Source organism: Martes martes (genome assembly GCF_963455335.1).
Source record: "Martes martes genome assembly, chromosome: 16".
Taxonomy (NCBI): Eukaryota; Metazoa; Chordata; class Mammalia; order Carnivora; family Mustelidae; genus Martes; species Martes martes.
The window spans coordinates 146,815-167,237 of record NC_137904.1 but is presented as its reverse complement, the minus strand read 5'-3'; the positions used below and the strand labels follow the sequence as shown (position 1 = coordinate 167,237).

General features: G+C 57.0%; 1 protein-coding gene across 2 annotated transcripts in view; it reads left to right on the top strand.

The window, feature by feature from the left end:
- The window catches only part of ZZEF1 (zinc finger ZZ-type and EF-hand domain containing 1), a gene marked incomplete at its 5' end in the record, with an annotated part of 98,078 nt that overhangs the window by 25,952 nt on the left and 51,703 nt on the right, over positions 1–20,423 (top strand). For both annotated transcript variants that reach the window (XR_013968145.1, XM_080826198.1), the window contains 12 exons: positions 784–900; positions 1,810–1,988; positions 3,463–3,561; positions 6,000–6,091; positions 6,431–6,579; positions 10,141–10,252; positions 11,335–11,550; positions 12,532–12,632; positions 13,080–13,249; positions 14,245–14,378; positions 17,214–17,284; positions 18,189–18,303. Coding sequence is in view for 1 of the 2 variants with exons in the window: in XM_080826198.1 (XP_080682324.1) it covers positions 784–900; positions 1,810–1,988; positions 3,463–3,561; positions 6,000–6,091; positions 6,431–6,579; positions 10,141–10,252; positions 11,335–11,550; positions 12,532–12,632; positions 13,080–13,249; positions 14,245–14,378; positions 17,214–17,284; positions 18,189–18,303 (1,555 nt within the window). The remainder of the gene's footprint in view (positions 1–783; positions 901–1,809; positions 1,989–3,462; positions 3,562–5,999; positions 6,092–6,430; positions 6,580–10,140; positions 10,253–11,334; positions 11,551–12,531; positions 12,633–13,079; positions 13,250–14,244; positions 14,379–17,213; positions 17,285–18,188; positions 18,304–20,423) is intronic.

The following is a 20,423-nucleotide window of genomic DNA, read 5'->3' as shown; positions in this document are numbered from 1 at the left end:
GCGCGCGGGTCCTGGCAGAGCGGGGAGGAGCGTGACAGGGAGGCACGCTGACCCCGCGTCGGCCTTGCCGCGCTGTCTCTGTGTCGGGGTGGGAGGGGTACGGTTGAGGGACTCTCGAGTCTGGTACCGTGAGCGGACAGCCGGCTGCAGCGTCTCGACTTCCTTTTTGCGCGCCTTCGTGTTGTTCGGGGAGCGCTCACTCAGGAGAGCTTCGGGGGGATTCGGAGAGATCAGCGTAAGAGCCGGTGAGAGAGGAGCCCCGAAGCAGACGTTAAGGCAGAGAGGCAGGAAGCGCAGGGAGGAGCAGACGCCCTGACGGGGGCTCCTGTCCGGGAGGGAAGAGAGTCGGCGGCCTGTCTTCAGGTGCCACTGATCTTAAGAGGGGACACATGACGTGAGCTTCTTACTGGGCCAAACACTGCTCTGCCTCCAGGGTCACGTTTTCTAGGCACGCTGGGGCTTCTTTCCGTCAGGGATGCGTGTCTTCTGCCCACCCTGCAGGAAATGAAGACGAGATCCCGAAGGCCGGACTAAGTCTCTGTGGAGGGAGATGGACTTTTCAAAGAGAGAATAAATAAAAAAGAAGGAAACTCCACGGACTGACTTGGCACTGTGACTCCTGGGGGAGGGGCTGGTTTGACGTCGTGTCCCAGGCTCTCGGCGGGGACACTGTGTTCATGAGGGACTGGTCCCAGCAGGCGTCTTAACGGTTTGGTGTTCATGGAGCAGTACTGAGTCAGCGTTTTGCCCGGTCGGTCCTGACTTTCCGTCTCACACTTGCAGGAAGGCACTGCAGCACATGCCTCCGCTCTCCCTCTCGCCAGGATCCACGGATTTCTCGACTTTCCTGTCTCCCAACGTTCTAGAAGAAGTGGACAGCTTCCTCATACGGATAACTAGGTAAAGTCAAGGTTGATGAGATGGGGCTTGTAGGGGGTACAGGGGATATATGCTTGTTAAGTCTTTAAAAACATTTTTTTAAATCTTCTACAGACCAGCACTAAACATGGCTCGTGTTTAGTGACTGAAGAGAAGGTGAATCCATGGTTCAGCCCTCTGAGCTCCGTTATGTAGCCACACCACCTGACCTCAGGGGGCGGGGTGGGGGGCCCTCGGACGCAGCCGGAACGGGTGTCTCAGAGACCCCAGTGCAGAAGCTGTCGGCTTCCTGGGAGCCCCGGCCCGTGGACTCTCCGGGCACCCGCGTGCCTCTCTGCACAGGGACAAGCCGTGGTCTGTGGGCCTGGGTGAGGTTCCTTAGTCTGGCTTGGCAGACGTGCTGCTCGCTGTGGGGACGGCTCTGTTCTGTGTCCACCGTGCCCTGTGTCGGGGCACAGGCCCCGTCCCGAGACCCCGGGACAGTGTCAGGAGTTTCAGTGCGATGTGTTTAATGAGCGGGAGAAGCGTGGAGTCCGTCTGGCGCAGGTTGCTCGTGCCTGGGGGAGTGAGCCCTCGAGCCCCTGGCCCCCTGGCGTTGTTGGCAGCAGGGCCTTACCTTAGCGGCCCCTTCACTTGTGGCGTCTGCGTTTGCTTTACAAGGCTGGACTGGTTGCAACTGATGCTGTTAGCGTTATTTACTAGTTACAGGTTAATAAGGGCACAGAGGGGAGTACTTAATGTCCTTGTCCTCTGGGTTGATTTCGTTTTCCTGTAGGTTATTTTGAGGATTTTGAGCAAGTATTTCTGACCCAGGTAGAGAAAGCATCGGATGGGTGGATCTCACGGATGGTGGTCAGTTACGTGGGTGTGGGGCCGCCTGGATTTCCTCGCGTCTTTAAGAAGTGAGACGTTCTTCCTCTTCGTTTCCAGCTGCTGCTCGACTCCCGAGGTGGAGCTAACCCTTTTGGCCTTTGCACTGGCAAGAGGAAGTGTTGCCAAAGTGCTGAGCTCTTTGTGCGCCATCAGCGAGCATCTGGACACGCAGTACGATGCCTCGTCCCTCATCGCCTCCATGGCGTCCGTCAGGCAGAGCCTGCTGCTTAAATACGGTAAATGAGCGGGGCGCGACAGACGGGCCCTGACGCCGTCGCTAACCCGGCATCTCCTTACCTCCTCGGGCGGTTCGCACTGACCCCGTGATCCCGGGCCGAACGTACCCTCTCCTCCGGGGGCCAGCAGGGAGAAGGGGGCTGTGGGCTCCTTGACGGCAGCATCAGAAGAGGGCCTGAGTGTCCCCTAGGCTGTACATCCAGGATTTGCTGGCCAGACCACTCGGGCTCTGTGGTCAGCCGGTCACCAGCCATCCTCGATGAGATGCAGGTGTGTCTCTCTGCACAGACAGGAGGTTGGGAAGTTGGAGTCCCTCCCTTTGGAGGAGGGGGACCTGACCCAGACACGGCACTAAGCATCCTGGTATGAGACTGCTCCCTTTGTGGGCTGCATGCCCGACCCCGCTTTCCTGCCTGGGCGCGGCCACCGTCTCCCTGAGCACTTTCCCGCTGACTCAGGATGGGCCCCCAGCCCTCGTCAGCTGGTATGTGAGGAACAACTCTCGTGCCATCCCGGCCTTTGGCGCCGACGTGTCTGTCCAGAGTACAGTATTGGGTCCTGTCTCCTGCCCCCCTCCTTCTAGGGGCAGACTGCTGTTTCTGCCACGATATTGGTACCTTTGCCCAATACAACTTAATGATTTATTTTATGTTTAGTATTTAAGGTCAGGTAATTGATGTCTTGTAAATCCAGTTTGCCCCCTAAATTTGAAAAGGTCACTTTTTGGGCGGGGTAGGGAGCCCATAACAGGCAAGGCTGGATGGGAGGGATCCGTAGTGCTTGGAAGATACCCTCCGGGAAAGTTATCAGTTGAGATGAGCAGCTGTTTGGGCAGGAGTACTGGAGAGGGGAGGGACGCGGGACGGAATGTTTGTACAGGCGGTGTTGTGGGTTGGGTTATGGTTAATGGGTATTCGTTACAGTATTAGTAACACGAAGGAAGAAGGAAAAGCTTTCAAGTCGTTGTAGCAAACGGTACTTTCTAAGAATCTTGAAACTTTCAAAATTTGTCTGCAGGTATATTAAAGAAACAAGACCTAAGACCCTAAGATACTATATATCTTTGAATGCAATTGTAAAAAAATAAAATAAAAAAGGTAGGAAAAAAACGCAGCTATAATAAACTTAGCTGTCGGCTCCAGAACACGGTTTCGGGGCTCCCTCTCCCAGACATGTCGAATGTGTGGCATCAGTCTCTGTCTTACAGTGCGTTTTGTTTCTGAGGAGTGGTTACTCTGGAGTCCTCCGCTTCGGACTCACGTAGGGACATAAAACTGTGCTTGGTCTCGTCAGGAGAGCAGAGAAGGGTGGTGTCCGCTTCTCTGTTTCAGCCGGAAGCAGGTGTGTTCCAGCAGGTGCGTTTCCCATCGGCCGCGCTGCCCACCTGCTCTCCAGTCCCACGGACGTGCCTGCTCGTTTTATTTTTTGCGCTGCGCCAGCTTAAGGCTCTCGTTCTCTCTTCACTTTGACCAGGTAAACCTCTTCAGCTGACCCTTCAGGCCTGCGATGTCAAAGGGAAAGAAGAGAAGTCAGGGCCGGAAAACCTCCTTGTGGAGCCGTGGACCAGAGACGGTGAGTGGTCGGTCCGTGCGTGTGCGGGGAGCAGGGAGGCCCCGGCGTGCTCGGGTGGCGGCGTGAGACGGCGTGTGGGGCCTTGGGCTGCACAGCAGGTCGGCCCACACGGCCGTGGTTCTTGAATCATCTGCCTCCTCTCCTTATCCCAGCCCTGTCCTCCACTGGGTGTGGGTCACCCGTAACGACTGCTGAGTGCTGGAGAGCTCTCAGTTCTGGAAAGCAAGGACTCTTCCTTTTGGAAGATAGAAAGACCGCTTTTAAGTTCAGATTATCTTTCCGTGGTGTTACCCTAAAGCACTGAGAAACGCCGCAGATCCGAGGCGGGATACTGCTGGAAAGGAGGGTATTTCTCAGCGGGACGCTTCTGGATCGGGCGTGTCTGGAGGAACCTCCCTGCTCGCGGGCTGTCGGCCTAGTAGCTGCCGAGGCGCCGTCCTGTGCGGTGGCAGGCCCTTACCTCGTCGGGGTCTTTCTCTTCCTCCTCCGTCTCGCTGGCCGGCCGGTGCGTCTCCTGCACGCACCGCCTTGTGCTCGCTGCCCTGCTTAGGATGTTGCCGATGCAGCCCAGGAAGGGGAGTCTTCTGGCTGTTACCGAGCACCGGCCGGGCTGGCCCGGCTGTGGATTTGCTTTCTCCTTGGCCTTCCTCACAGTGGTGCAGGCCGTGTGTGTTCTCGGTGGTCACCTCTTCTCTGTCGTGACCGCTGCGTTCGTGCTACTCCCCAAGGCACCTTCTCTGCCTGCGGACTTCGCCTGCCGTAGACTGTCACGCAGGTCACTCTTGCTGCGGTCCTCTCCACGCAGCGCGGCCTCCGCGGGGACGTTTCCTTCCCCGCACCCCTCCCCTGTCCTGCCGAGGACCGCTAAGGGCCACGCAGGCCGCGCACTGCCCGCCACGGCGCGGGGCGCGGGGGGAGCTCTCTGCACGGGGAGGCTTCGCGTTCCCCAAGTGCCGGGAGGTGCCCGTTCCGGAGAGGCGTGTCTGGCCGCCGAGGGAGCTTGCACTTGGCCCTCCGGAGTGCCGGCGGTCCTGTCCGCTGCTTGCCGGGGATGCCGGTGCCTCCCGGAGACCGACGTGCGTTTGTCCAGTTCGGCAGCTCCGCGACTGGTCATTCTCTTCACTGTCATTTTGAAAGAATGAACTGGGGGGACTGGTACCCAAACAGACGGAGCGTGAGGGCATCCCAGGAGCCGCTGCGTGTTTTTTACCAAGGACGGGAAGAGCCAGTTCTGTGTTTACCTTTCAGGCTTCGTGGGTTTATTTTGGCCTTTAGAGAACCCTTGGGGTGTGTGTTGGTGGCAGGGCCGCTGAGAGAGAGTCTGGTTCTCTTGAGGCCGTTACGGCTTCAGCGGCTGCGAGCCGCGGGCCGGCGGCCGCCCACATCTGCGCACGTGGTCCCTGCCGAGCGGCCGGGTCCTGCCGCAGCTGCTCTGCCGAGTCCGTGTTCCTGTGCGTTTCATGTTCTTGGTTTCGGCGACACGTTCCGCGTGTTGGCGTGTGGAGGTTCCGCTTCAGACAGCTCCGCTGACGGACTTCGGTGCGACGGACGCGGGCGCGGTCTTCCGGGCTCGCGCGGGCGGGCCGGTCGCGGGCGTTCATGGCTCCAGGACAGCGGCGTGGGCATGTGTGTACGTTCTGTCACCTGCAGGGTGCGGAAGAGAAAGACAGCCTGGGTCTAGCGGCAGACCTTTTTGTGAGTTACTGAAGGATAATTAACAACAACAAAAGAGGTAAACCACGACTTTCATACAAATGAAAGACGAACAGTTACACTTTTATTTATGTTGTTGATTCGTGAGAGCCCAGTAAGGTGTCACGAACAGTTCACAGGAGAATTCATAAGATACGTGCAGACCAACAAGAATGCCAGCAGGGGTCCACAGAGAGACACAAAACTGACCGACACTCGAGTGTGGTTCGTGGAGCCGTGAGATCACTCACGGACAGTGAGCGCTGGAGGTAGCCCGCAGAGTGTGCCCATAGAACACGCATTTCAGAGTCTCGCACAGGCTTCCCTGACACTGTTCCAGAAGCCCCATCATCCCTCCGCCGTGCTCCAGGCCCGTGTCCTCTGTCAGCAGTCAGACGTCAGGCACGGTTTTAGGAATGGCCCAAGAAGATAATTGGTTGTCCGGTCTTTTGTCTGTTTGAACTTAAGTCACAGTCTTTATAAACTTTGTTCCATGATCGTTGCCTCAGAGCAGGGCTGCTGGTGTGGTCGAGGAGACCATCCCTAGCCACGGTCTGTTACCTGGGCCTTGGCAGTGAGCTCGCACCTGTGCAGAGGGGAAATCTCTTTTTGCTATTTATGCAAATACCAGGCAGACTAGTTCCCCGCCACCACACGCAAAGGATCTGGTGTGCTCGGTTGGTCTGAGTTCTTAGGGTCATGACAAATGAGTCGGCCATCCTCACTTCAGTGTCTCCCTTTTGCAGGGTTTCTTACAGAGACTGGGAAGACCAGAGCAAGTACCATTTTTTCTACAGGAACTGAATCTGCGTTCCAAGTTACACAGATCAGAATTATGGTAATTCTCATACTCCCTTCTTTAAGCAACGTTACTGCTATTTTTAAAGACAGGGTTCCACTTCAGAGTCTGTGTCACTGGTTTTCATTGCACGTGTGGTGACCGTTCTGCGCCAGGCCTGTAGCAGAGGGCTGGGACACAGAGATGAGGAGATCGTTGTCTGGGGACGTGTGACCTAGAAGGCATTGCTTCTTAGGAAGCGGCTCTTTTGTTTTCCCAGGACTTAATGAACTCAAAATACCATTTTGCTGGTTTGAATTTGCTTCAAGCTCTATGAATTTAACTGTTTTACTTGAAAACACAGCAGCCACGGGACTTTTGTACCTTCCGTGTTTTTAGGTTCGACGTGGTGGCATTGGTGCCCAGTGTGGGTTGGTGTTTGCCTATAACTCCCCTTCTGATAAATTCCATGCAGAAGAACACTTCAAGAGGTTTGAAAAATATGACAAATGGAAGCTTCAGGAATTCAGGCAATTTGTAAAAAGCAGGTAAGGAACAGAATAACCATCTTTGTAGTTAATAAGGCTATATGCATTTTCTTATGGCAAAATATGCTCACGTCTCTATAGACATGTGCCCCTAGCCCGTCCCCAGTGGCCATGAGCACTCACTGATTCCTGACAGCAACCATGAAGACGTGTTTTAAGATATGCCCTAAGCTCCCTCCTCCTAAGCATGCTTTCACTGGGGGTCTTTTCAGCACCCACTCTGCACGGGGCCTGATGCTCGCCACAGAAGAGATGCAGGGAACGAGTGGGTACAGTCGCTGCTCTGCCGCGCTCACTGTCTACTCAGACCAGCAGCGTCGCAGTGCGATCAGCACTGGGCAAGACGGGGGGCTCTGGGAGGAAAGACCCTGGAGGGAGTGTTGTTTGTGTTAAGAGCTAAGGAGGGTGTACAGTTAAAGGGGAGATCTTGAGCAGTGAGCACAGCGGACCTGAGCCCTCGTAGGTGAGCTGCGGCAGGCTCGGGGGTTCACAAGTGTCTGAAGTCACCGCGAGGCAGAGAGTGCTGGGACGTGGAACTAGAGGTCCGGGAAGTGGCCCGCTCACTAAAGGTTTTTGTGTCTCTGGCTCAGGGCGAGAACTGTATCCTTTAAGCAAGGTTGGGTGGCCGGCTTAGAGGAGGAGAACAAGGCGGCCAGATGTGTGTCTTACAAGTGCTGGTCTGGATCGTGCTATGTGCAGTGCGGCTGGGGGAGAGCTGGCGTGGAGGCAGATGGAAAGGGAGGAGGCGGCCAGAGGCCTAGGTCCCCTCGGCCAGAGCAGCACGGGCGGTGGTGGAGAGCTGGTAACTGACGGAGAGACCACCAGACGGTAACTGAGAGTAGAGCAGAGAGGGAGGGGTGGTGGAGGCTTTGGGGAGGCCTGGGATTTTGGCTGGGCCAGGTGGGGACCCTGGGAGGGCCCTTCTCTGATGGAAACTAGCTTGGGGAAACGTCTGTGGGAAGCTGATGAGCTCAGTGTTGGTCCTGTTAGATTTGAGGTCTAGGAAGACTTGGTGATACTTGGCAGCTCCTTGGGTGAGTGCATTGGGGCCAGAAGAGGTACTGAAGGTACCAGTAGGAGAGATGTTTGAAGGATAATTGAAGGGAGTTAGATTGTTCTGGAAGAGGATGTGGGCTGGGAAGGGAAGAGAGACGTTGTAGATCAGCATGCTGAGAGGCGCCAGCATTTAAAGGGCCGCAGAGTAAAAAGGCTGAGAAGCAGCCAGCGGGGCAGCAGGAAGGCCCCCGTGTGTCATCATGAAGCTGAGGGGGTGACAGTAAAGGAAGCAGGGAGTGGGCAGGGGGCTCGGGTGTTACCCAGGCTCGTTTGGATCAAGTCTGCAAGTGGACCTGTTGGATTCAGCCCCGGAGCTCACTGGTGAGCCTTGGGCAGCGTGGTCTCCCGCGTTCACAGTAGCGGGGTAAAACTCCCCGAGCAGAACCCTGGACTTGCTGGTTGTGCTGCTGTCTCCGGGGACGGGAGCTGCAGTTAACAGTGGCCTTCATCCGGCACCCGGTTCTGTGCTGCCGCGGCCCAGCACCCAGTGCCATGCCACTGAGCTTGGCTGTGTAGGCGCATCCCCGGTTCTGCTTCAGTAGTTCTGGGTGGAGACCCCTTACCCAGAGTTGGGAGCTCTCAGGTGAATGCTGTTCCCCACATGCGGACCACACCAAGTAGCACAGGTCTGGAGTCGTTCCCTCTCTGCTGGGCGTCTGCTGGTGGCCTTCAGTCTCCAGGACGCTCCTCCCCGTGGAGAGCCCGCTGCGCTTCTGCTGAAGCTCGCAGCAGGTCAGCCGAAATCTACGTCTGTGACTGCAGCCCTGCACGTGAACTGGAACAAATCTCCTTCATTCCTAGACTCTCCCTCCCCACCGTATCTATATGCCTTCTTAAAAGATCCTTTTTTTCCTAAAAAAGATTTTATTTATTTATTTATGAGAGAGAGATAGTGAGAGGGAGCAGGAGCAGCAGGCAGAGGGAGAAGCAGGCTTTCCGCTGAGCACAGAGCCTGACGGGGGCCTCCATCCCAGGACCCCAGGATTATGACCCGAGTGGAAGACAGGTGTTCAACCCACTGAGCCCCGCCAGGTGCCCCTAAAAGATCCTCTTTTTTTTTTTTGATGATAACTAGAGATTACACTCGTTTTTAAGCGGCTCTGTCTCATTCTTGGGATGTATTATGATGAATTTTTTCTCCTAACCCTGTTAAATAAGATCTTTCACATTTTATGTAGGATTTTCTTCTAACCAGATGTAGGTCTCTTCACTCCTCACTTGGTGGTTTTAGCTCTGGTTCCAGCCTGAGCTACTCTGAAATCCTGATTTACCTGGCCTGCATGTTACCAGTGTCTCTCCAGTTCCAAAATCAAGAGGTTAACGTACATGTGTCTGTCTTCTCGCATTTTTTCTGTCCTCTGTCCTTCTGGCCGGTCATTGGTCAGTCGGCACGCTCCCGAGCCAGCTGACTGGCGCTGTGCATGCTCAGCAGGACGGACACTCGGTTCTCTTTTCTGCCCTCTGTCTGCTGTGGGTCATAGTCAACAAGGTTGCCTCTCTGTGCTCTCGGATGCCTGGCCAGCTGTCTCTCCCTCTCCAGGACTTTCTCGAAGGCTGCCGCAGAGCGAATTCAGAAATCCTCAAACACGGTGTTGATGAAACTCGTTGACATGGTTTTGGGTTAAGGCAGAATACCTTCTGTCCTCTTGGTTTTAGGGGTTAATTATGTCACGAAAGACCGATGCCAAGAAAGTCTTAAGTCAAGAAGAGAACATTTTTTTCTCCCCGTTACAGAACCTACTCTGGATCCTTAGTCTCCTCCCTCTTGCCACGAATGCCCGCGTGTGCTTGTCCGCACAGAGTAGTCACGGGCTGCTAGCTGCACCGCAGACGAGGTCGTGGAAGTCCCAGGAGTGTTACTCGAAAGGCTGCCTTTTTCTCCTTGGGTTATTGCCCTCCTGAAAAGGGAGTGCAGCTCAAGTGTCTAGTTTTTAAGAAGAAGTAGCTGGAGTTGTCCTTCTTTACCCTTGAGGCTGTGACGCTTTCCTGGAAGCACCTTTTCAGGGCCAGGGGAAAATGAGGAGGCTGACGTTGTCCCTTTTTGGAGCTCCAGGATCCGAAAGTTGCCTGGCTCTTCCCCTTTAGCTGTCGCCAGTGCGCTGAACCTCAGGCTGGCCGTGCATGTAGTGGCCACAGCTGGGGAAAGAACGGAACCTGCCTCTCCTTGGGATCTTTCCAGAAGCTTATGGTGCCTGTTGTTTCTCATTTGTGAGTCGCTGCTCTGAGATGCCTTGGTTTCGTGTCTCGTTCTGTTACCTGGTATGTTATCTGGAGAAGCAGACCTTCTCTCTAGTTCCCAGATTCTGTTCGGAGCTGATGCTCGTTCTCATGTCAGCGCTGAGGAGGCCGAGGCGGAGTGGCCGGCAGCCGCTCCCACGCCCGGGCCCCGACTGCTCGCGGCAGGCCCGGCTTCCCACTTCCGTGCCACGCGGATGGCGCCTGAGTCGTGAGGCCCCTGAGAATTTAGGAAGAGGACAGTGTTTTGTGATTCCCGTGTGTTCCCAGGGCTGGTTGCCCCTCTGAGGAGCTCGGAGAGGATGACCCCGTTGGCTGGTTTGAGCTGGAAGAAGAGTGGGACGAAGCGGACGTGAAGTTGCGGCAGTGCAGAGTAGCCCAGGTAAGCGGCGCCGAGCTGCGGCCGCCCCGTGTGGCCCGCTCCCGGCTCCCCGCTCCGGCTCCGGCTCCCCGCTCCGGCTCCGGCTCCCCGCTCCGGCTCCGGCTCCGGCTCCGGCTCCGGCTCCGGCTCCCCGCTCCGGCTCCGGCTCCGGCTCCGGCCCCGGCCTTGCCTGCGGCGCAGCTTGTGTGCATCAGGGCTGGGACCATCGGAGCCTGGGGCCCCGTGACGGATGCCACCATCCAGGGACACGGGGGGCTGTGGCCGCCCGGGGGAAGCACGCCTCCCCGGGCCTCTGGCCAGCGGGGCAGGCTTCCCAGGAAAGGGGGTGCGCTGCCGAGCGCTGGAAGCCCGTGACGCCGTCGCCCGCAGCCCGGCTAGGCCGTGGGGGGCAGGGCGGCCGCGGGGGGAGGCGGGGGGAGCACCCCGGCCCGAGGGCACGCGCGCTGTGCCTCCGTGGCTGGGAGTCAGTCGCTTCTGTCTGGCCACGTTTCTCTCAGCCTTTGTGTCAGCCTCAGTGAGCAGCTCCGGTGAGAGAAGCAGGAGCTGCCCTCAGGGTTGGAGGGAGGAGATGCTCAGGGAGTGCTTCCGCGTCTGGGCCGCGGGGCCTGGACGGCGCTCGCTCGGCCGCGGCAGGCGGCCCGCGGGGCGGCTCTGGCCTCGAGCAGACGCCGCTGGGCCCCTGGGCTGTGGGTCGTCTGGGTTAGATGGGGGCCTTGAGAGGGTTCCTCAGGGCGCGTGCTGACCGCTCTCACCGTCGGCCTGATTTCTCTTCCACGACGACTGCGCCGCGCAGGAGATGCGCTTCTCGGGTCCATCGTGTCTTACCCCGTGTTTGCCCTGAACGGGGCGTAGTGCCGCTTCTCTTACTGGGACCGTTCCCAAAACCTGACTTGAGTCAGCACGAGTATTTTTTTCCCTCTTTGTCGAGATGTTGGGCTTCCATTTTGGGCCCCCGTGCTAGGCAGAGTGGGACCTAATAGATCATTAGAGTCATGGGGGACCGTCCCAGAAAGGCCTGCATCTCCTTCTGTTTGTAGTCCGGCTTCTGAGTCCTTCTCCCTGAATGTCCCCGTCCTTTCTAGTACCTGATGGTGAAGTTCCTCTGCACGCGTCAGGAGTCGGCGGAGCGCTTGGGCGTGCAAGGCCTCAGCATCAGCGGGTACCTGCGGCCGGTGAGCGCGGAGGCGGAGCAGCCCACCGTCTGTGCCCGCTGCAGGAAGGACGGGGAGGACAGCATCTGTGGGGCCACGCTGCTCGTCAGGACACTTCAGTTCACTCAGCAGCTCGCCCATGACCTGGTACCTCGTTCCCGTGGGGCAGATCCATGGTGGTGTTGAGGGAGACGCACGGCACCCGTGAAAGCTGGCCGCGGCGAGCCGTGCGGGGGCACGTGTGCTGCGGGCATGGGGGGCGCTGGGATGGCGTGGGGAGAGCCGGGGTGGGAGGCGCTGGGCATCTGTGGTGTCGGTCACCGGAGGACCGTGTGGTCGTCACAGTGAGGCTTCCTGGAATAAACGCACAGACACACCTTGAAGACCCCCGCGCGGTGGCTGGTGGTAGTCTGGGGACACCGAGTAAGCTTGTGAGATTTCCATCTCCCTTAAGTCCTGGGAGGATTATTTCTGAGGTCCGGGTGGTTGTGTTTGCTCACTGACGGTACCAGGATGTCAGGGTTTGAAACCGTCTGTGGTCCTGACACTGACTCGTACAGTCTCTAGTAAAAACGCGGTGACCGCTCCCTTTGGGGAAGACTCTCGCCACCATCACCATAGAGAACACGTGACTCGGCTCAGGGATCGGTGGGGCCTCTCGCCCTCCCATGGCGGGGGTGGGGATGTTGCCGGGACCCAGTTTAACTCTGGTCTGTTTGGTCTTTGTTACGCAAGCTCTCCTGTCCCAGCAGGAAACATAAACGGGGTGGGGGGAGGGGAGGTGGGGTGCTGTGGAGCCGCAGGGGCGCTGGGGCAGGACCGACGCAGGCAGGGGTCCGAGCGCACTGCTGTGTCATCTCGCTGGTACCCCGGTGTGGCGTGTATGGAGTCGGGAGTCTCCGTGTGGTGGTGTGCGCCTGTGCATGTCTGTTCTCACCTCCGCACACACACACCCTGTAGAAAGTGCCACACTGGGAGCACTTGTTCACGTGCTTCCGGGCTGGGGAGTGTCCGCGTCCGCCGTGTGGGAATCCTACGCCCGCTCCCATCAAACGGTAAATGAGCCATCCCAGTATTTCTCTAAATGCATTTTCAATGTTATTTTTTCTGGCTTTTATACTTTTTTAGGTGCAGCAGAAGGAAAGTGGCTTAAAATATAAATCTTTTCTGGACTTCGCGGGTCTTGATTTGCAAATCTTCTGGAATTTTTACAGTAAATTAAAGCAAAAGTAGGTCAGACTTTGTTATAAGGTGATAATCGTATAAACAAAACTGAAAAAGCTACTTTTTATATTCCAAATAGTCCATTTTTCTTCTAAGAGTCTTTGACTTCTCCCTGGTGTATACTGTTCTCGTTTGAGAGAACTGGTTACCGTTAAAGACGGCGCCTCACGTTTCTGTAACGTACTTTGGGCATTGTTTCCGCACACATTTTGTCATGTCTAGCGTTGGGGTGTGCCCTCATTTTATAGGTGGGAAAGTAGAGCCGAAAACGCGTGTCCTTGGCCCACTGCGGGCAGACTCGGGCAGGGTGTGAGCTGCTTTTCATTCTGCCTTTTCCTCTCCTTGGCCTTCTTTTTACCGGGCCTGCTGTGTAGACGAGAGTCCTTTTAGACAGCTTAGGAGGGAAAAGGCAACCTGCCCTTTAACGCTCTGACGCGCTTGCCTTTCTGTAGCCCGAGGGAAGAATGCGTCTGCGCCCAAACCCTGCTTCTGCGTCTCCTCCAGAGCTGCTTCTCCGTGCTGCAGAGGGACGGGCCGGCCGCCTGCCCGCAGGCCAAGGCTCCCCGGCAGAGCCCTGCAGGGGCCGCGGCCGCCAAGGAGCTCCACACACATTTATGTGACGGTAGGGATTGGGCTGGCCTTTACTTTTTTTTTAAAAAAAAGGTTTTATTTGTCTGTTTAACAGAGAGAGAGAGAGCGGGAGAGCAGAAGCCGGGGGAGGGGCAGAGGGAGAAGGAGAGGCAGGCTCCCCACAGAGCAGGGAGCCAGGGAGCCCGATGCGGGGCCCCATCCCAGGACCCCGGGATCATGACCTGAGCCGAAGGCAGACACTGAACCCACTGAGCCCCACAGGCGCCCCTGGGCTTTTCTTGAATGTGACCCCGCGCTGGTAGCCTGCCAGGCCTCTTGCGGTAAGAACAGGGACTCTGTGCTCATGCAGGCCCAGGAGAGAGGGGTCACTGCTTGGGAAAATGAGGGTTTCCTTGGATTTTCTTTTGATTCATTATTTTGATTTCAGGATTTAGTCTCTCATCAGTGAGTCTTCTTCCTGGTTTCTTTTTTTTCTTTTTTTTTTTTTTTTAAGATTTTATTTATTTGACAGAAAGAGAGCGTGAGAGAGGGAACACAAGCAGGGGGAGTGGGGAGGGAGAAGCAGGCTTCCCGCAGAGCAGGGAGCCCGATGCGGGGCTCGATCCCAGGACCCCGGCATTATGACCTGAGCCAAAGGCAAACGCTTAACCACTGAGCCCCCCAGGTGCCCCTTCCTCCTGGTTCCTGGCCACAGGCGTGTCACACTGATAGTGACGACTGTCACGCTCTTCAGTCCTCACTGTACTGGAGACACTGGGACGGGAGGGAGGGGAGACAGGAAACACGTGGCCACGCGGAATGGCTGTCAAGGCTTTGCCCGGTTGCGGCTCAGAAGGGCAGGGAAATAACGAAATGAAAACTGGCACGTATGGCCCTTCCGTCGGTGCAGTGCGTTTCCTTGTGCCACCGGACACAGGCACTCGCTAGGCGGCGGGGTGGCGAGCCCGGGGGCTGGCGAGTGCGGGTGCCGACGCTGTGAGCGGGGTGGGGGATGTGACAGCTGACGCTCTTGTTCGTTCCCGGCAGTGGTGGACAGGGTGGACGGAGACTCTGCACCCGTGGAAACGTTAAAACAAGAAGTCAGGAATACCCTTCTCAACGGGGCTGCCGTCTTCTTTCCTGACCGACAGAGCCGGCGGGACCATCTCTTCGCCATGATGGTAATGGCTCACGTCGGATGTGCACAGGGATGGCAGTTGGGGTTCCCGCTTGCCTTTGCGCGTCTCCTCGGTTTCGGTGTTCCGGGTGTGCATCTGCCGCTGACCCGAACCCAGCCGCCTGCGGGCTCCGCGCCACCCCTGCCCTTAAGGAGAGGATGGCTCACGGCTCTCGTAGCCTGTTGTCTCACAAAGCGGGATATTGTCTCTGTCCTCTTCAGGATTTCCCTGCAGCCAAGCATTCTTTTTAACCGTTGTCGCTTTTTGTTATGGGGAAATCTAAAACAAACACAAAACCAGAGGAGATGTGATACCCCCTGCCCCGTCCTTACGCGCCCCCCAGGTTGGGCAGTTGTAAACTGGGGCTTGTCTTGTTTCAGCTGTGATCTGCCTTGTCCACTCTCTCCCTGCCCTTCCCCCTGTGTGATTCCAAAGGAAATCCCTGACCTGTTCCCAGGCGTCTCAGATTCTCCCTGCAGGGAACCGCAGCCCTCACAGACCTGTTCCCCTTGCACTCGGGCGTCAGGGGTGGCCGGTGAAAAGTGCTCTCAGGGTTTACGAGCAGGATGTTACCGAGTGGAATATCCCGTACAAAGATCCAGATTTTTAGTCCTGAAGGTAGTATTTCTGTGGGAAGATGAGTGTGATACAGGGGGAGACAGATTGATGACGATGTAAGAACAAAAATTTCTCTCTCTGATCAGGCTCTGTGGTCAGCACGGGGTCTGCTCATCCCTCTCTCTGCCCGTCCCCCTCCAGGTGCACATGCATGGGCAGGTGCTCTCTCTCCCTCTCGAAGTATTAAAAAAAAAGACAACTCAAAAAAATTTCTCTGAGCAGTGCTGAACACATGCAGGTCAGAGAGCTCCAGAGTTCCCCGTGCTCCAGAGGTGGTATGACACACGGAAACACCAAAGAGTGGCAAGGAAGCAGACCTACAGGCCAGGCTTGCTTGTAAACGTTGTAAGAAAATCCTAATGAAGCATTTGTAAACCGGTCTGGTAAGATCCAAAGTCATGACTGACTGGGAGTTACCCTAGGAATACAAGGGTGGTTTAATGTTAGAAAATTAGTAAATGAGGTCAGAGGAAAAAGTTATGTCAGTAAATACAGAAAACATTTAAGTAAGATTAAATTCTGACAATGGTTAAAACTATAAAACCATTAGCAAACTCAGAGCAGAAAGGAACTCCCCCGACCTTGTGGAGGGCGTGTGCCCCAGACTTTTAACAATATGCTGGATGGTGGACCCTAGAAGCATCCCTTTCAGAATGAGGAGGAAGACACGGATGCTCACCGGCTGCTGCTACTCTGGGAGGTCGTCAGAGGGTCTGGCCAGGGCGGCAGGACAAGGAAGAGAGATTTTGAACATCATAATCGGAAAGGATAAGATAAACAATTCTTTATAGATGATACAATTATAGATTATTTTTTATTGTCTGTAGACAAGCAAGTAGTAGAATTATTGGTAGGAGTTTGACGAAGAAAATAAATCCAGCATTTTAAAAACATTTTTATTTTTTTCAAGATTTTATTTATTTAACAGACAGAGATAGATCACAAGTAGGCAGAGCAGCAGGCAGAGAGAGAGGAGGAAGCAGGCTCCCCGCTGGGCAAGAAGCCCGATGCGGGGCTCGATCCCAGGACCCTGAGATCATGACCTGAGCCGAAGGCAGAGGCTTTAACCCACTGAGCCACCCAGGAGCCCCTAAAAAGGCATTTATAAATGCAGCAGCTAATTAGCAAACGTAATAAAGTCTTTATGGGATGCATAGAAAGAAAGAAAGAAAGGAGGGAACAAAAGCACCAAATGTGGTCTCTGGTGCCAGGGGACTACAGTCCAGTTGGGGACACCGGCCACAGGGAAAAGCCGCAGAGCGTTATGGGGCCAAGTGCTAGGGTCAGGTGACTGCGGATGGTTTCGGGGATGAGGCAGGATCTTCTGTTGTTTTCATCTGTCTGCAAAATTTGCACGTCAGCGTGAAGGATCAGTTTCCACCCAGACTCACGAGCTTGGACAGCATCCGCTGGCCTGGCCCGCTGGACTGTGGGCAGGACCCCGTCTTCCTTGTTTACCGGCGGCATTTGCCAGGCCGCTCGCAGTGACTTGCTTTGCTCGCGTGTGTCCCGCACACAGAAGTGGCAGATGACACGTGACCTCTTGAACGGCACAGCCGTCCGTTCGCAGCCCCCTCGCTTCCCCTTTGCCGGTCCCCAGTGACGGCGGTGGTGGGGCTCCGTTTTCCCTCTCACGCTGACGAACGGGAGGCGCAGCTTGTGTCTCCCACCCTCCTGAGCCAGGCAGGGCCCTGGGTCTTCGCTGCTCTGGAGATCCCCTCGGGCACCTTGCCTGACGGTCGGTGTTCAGCACGTTTATTGCATTAAGAGAGGGACCCTAAAGGGGCCCAGTAGCCTCGTCAGGAGATGTGATTCCTACAGCTGTGACTTTAGGCTGCTCTGGCTTGTGTCGGGAAAGCTTAGATCGATTTCAGAGCTGAGAGAAAACTCGAGAGAAAGGCGCTGTTCCTGCCCTTTCCTCTCGCGATGTTGTGCCCGGGGATGAGAAGCGCCCGCCTGCCACACGTTCGCATCGCGAGTTCCTGCGGGGAAGCCTGGCCGCGGGAGCTGTAGCCGCGCCCCGCAGCGAGCCTGCCGTCTTCTGTTGCGACGGGGAGCCGGCTCCCGCCAGCGCCGGGCCAGGCCCGGTGGCGCGCCGCGGAGCGTGTGCCAGCACCGGCTTTGCTCGTGCTCGGGAACGGGGCAGTGGCACTTCGTGCTGCCCGGGCTCTGGGATGTCGTGGAACGGGTGTCCTGACCGTGCACTTCCTCGTTTTCTAGAAGCGCGTCACCGAGCAGGAGCACAAGCAGTCCCTGCAGCTCACGTTCCGTTCGCTGTGCGCGTATTTTAGGTGAGTTCCTGGCCTTTTCCGTCCTCTGTCGTTCCCGTGTTCGCGAGGCTTTCTCTAGCTCTCCGTCCCCTCTGCTCAGCCAGATTCCGGGAGGGAGAGGCCACTGGTCAGAGGAATGGGTCAGGTGGTGGTGGGGCGACGACCTTGTCAGGAGTTTGAGCCACGGCCCAGTCCTCCTGAGACCGCTGGGGACAGCAGCCGCTGAGGAGCTCGAGCGCTCCCGTTTCTCGGAGATGCTGAGGTCGAAGATGCCGACTGAAGCTGGGGGAGCTGGGCATCCTGTACTCAGGTCTGAGAACCCAGAAGCCCGGAACGGGAGCTCAGCGAGGGCAGTGTGCTGGGAGGGGACGACTCGGAGATCTGTGCATGCTTGGCTAGCAGGGCAGCTAGTGGCCCCGTAGGCGGCCCTCCTGGAGGCCCAGGCTCTTGAAGAAGGGAGGGAACGAGCAGCCCAAGCTCCTGTTGACGTGCGAGGCCGTATCTAGAGCGGGGGCAGACTCAGAGGGCTCCGAGTGGTCTGCATTCGAGGATCGGGGCGACGGAAGAGCCTCGGAGCTCGTGTGGGGAGCTTCTGAAGACACGGATGTGCAGCCTGGACTGGGCAGTTAGCCCCCGTGAGATCAGGGGTCTTTCTTGGTGGTGGTCAGGCCGATGGAGTCATCAGATTGACTTCTCAGACCCTCTTCTCAGGACTTGAGGTGTACGGGCCTGAACTTACTCAGGACACGGGGGACAGACAGCGGCCCAGACCCAGCTGGGACCTGCCTTTTTCCCGACCCAGACTCCTCCACAGCCCACAGAACTGGCACTGAAATCCTGCGTCCTTTTCTGGGAACTTTTAGGACAAAAGCATGAGCATGCTGTGCCTGAAACAAGGTGTCGTGACAGACTTGTGTCCTTTCAGTGATAAGGATCCGGGTGGCCTCCTGCTCTTGCCTGAGAAGGGTGACGTGGCCGACCTCAACAACACTGAAGTGCTAGCCGTCACGAGCACCCTCCTGTCCGTCGCTGCCCGAGAGGTAACTGGTGGCTGCTCCGCTCCCCTCACACCCGGCGATCGCCGTCCCCCTTGGCCTCGTCCCCTTCACCTCCCCTCACCTCGTGACCCGGCGATGGCGGGCGCCACCCCCAATTCCTCGTTCACCGTGTGGTGTAGCTTTGTCCTGGGGCCGTTCCGGGTGGGCACCGACACTCCCCAGCCTGCCGTGGCTCCTGATCCCCGGGTCCTAGGGCCAGTCCCGTGCTAGTCAGCGAGCCACCCACGTGTGGACGTGCTCGTTGAGACTTCCCTTGCCAAGGAGGAAGGGGTCTTTGCCATGTCCCCTGGGGTGCGGTCCGTGAGCCCAGCACTTGGGCCTGTGTCTGTGGAGGGAGTTCCATGGAAAACTGCTTTAGTTTTTTAAAAATTTAAGATGCCTTAGGAAACGCACATGCTAATCAAGTCTGACAGGATAGTCTATCTTGTGTGTGCTAGTGATACTTTCAAATTTTCACTTTTTGTTTTTTTTTTTAACACGAAGGATTCTGTTTCTCACAGATTCTGTGTCGTCCACCTGTCAGGTGGGGTGCTTGGACAGAAATTTGGGTTTCTAGGTCCCAGCCCAGGCTCCTGGCTTAGAACCTCTTGGGACAGGATTATGAGTCTGTGTGACACCACATACCCTGGGACTCTGACATGACAGGACCGCGTGACTAGGGGACCCAGGACTGCTCTCTGGACAGAACATGGACTGGGGTGTGGGGGGTGATGTGGGCCAGGCCAGACCGCACGCCGGAAGCGTGGAGGGACGGAGACTTGATGGTCGTGTCTTCTGTGGCTGAACTGAAGTGTCTTCCCGCCCTTTACCTGGGTTCTCCCGTCAGTGCTCCGCTGTTCCGGGTCGCTCGCTGCCAGGGCCACAGTTCCGTCCGCTCCTGGCTGCTGTGCGCGCAGGGAGACAGCTTCGAGAGTGCCAGGTTCTCATTAGCCGGGATCACCCCGTGGGCTGGCCCTATGCACACCTCGTATGACTTCCAGTCCAGGGTCGTCTCTGTCCCGCTGGGATGCCCGCATCCTCTGTCGCTGCTGTCACATTCATGTTCTCTGGCTGCCTCCTGCCTTCTGTCTCATTTCCAGACTGTCTGGCCCATCTCTGCCTTCCCTGAAGCCCCTCCTCCAGCCGGCTGCTCATCGGTATTTGCTCTGAGCCCTGGTGGCCGCGCCCCACTCCCATCTGTCTCTGTTCCTGCCACTGCCTGCGCTCACGCTTGTGCAGAAGGCCAGGGACGAGATGGGGAGGGCCAGTATTTGAAGAGGAGAATGGCTGGGGGTGGACTTGGAACATGTGACTTCGTGGTAGGACTTGAGATGGTGGGAGCTTCTGGACACTCCGGAGCTGAGTCAGTGCTGGGATTGGTGCGGCCACTGAGGGACAGCCGAGAGCTGAACTGCCCACCACACCACACGCCTTCCCCCCCAAGAGGCAGCCGCCCTTGTGAGGTGTACAGCGATCTTTCCTGTCTGACTTTTCCTGTGCAGCAGGCTTGTTTGGCCTGGTCCCGTGGTGCCCATCCGTCAGTCACAGCGTTTCTGAGGCTCGTCCACGTGGACATGCACAATGCGGTGGATCTTGTCGCTGGTGTGCGGGACTCCCCTCGGGAACCTGCCACTGTGTATCCCGGTTACTTTGGAGGGCCAGTGGGGTTGCTTCTAGGTGGGGGCAACTCCGTGGAGATTGTGGGACGGACATAGCTTGTGGTATCTTTGTGCAGGAATTTACCCCTTGAGGTCAGGTGAGAACAGAGCTGATGGCTGGAGAGCCACCGAGGGGTGGAAAATGACTTTTCAGGTGGGATAGGTGTGGTGGCAGGCTCCGGGGAAGGGCCCAGAGAGAGACGGGGTTTGCAGGTGTAAGAGAGAGGGGTCGCCGGTAGGACGAGACCCCGAGGGGGCAGAAAGGGAGGCTGCTCACAGGGAAAACCATGTGGGAAGCCTCTGGAGAGCGGGAGGGTGAGAGAGGGGCCTTCACCTGCCTTTTCTCTCGGTCACATTTGAAACGCGGACAGCTCTGGGCCGGGGACGGCTGCCATGCTCGGGTGCCCGTGCCCGTGTCCTGGGCTCCGCCCCCGCCGTGAACACGTTCTCTGTCTGCTTCTCGCA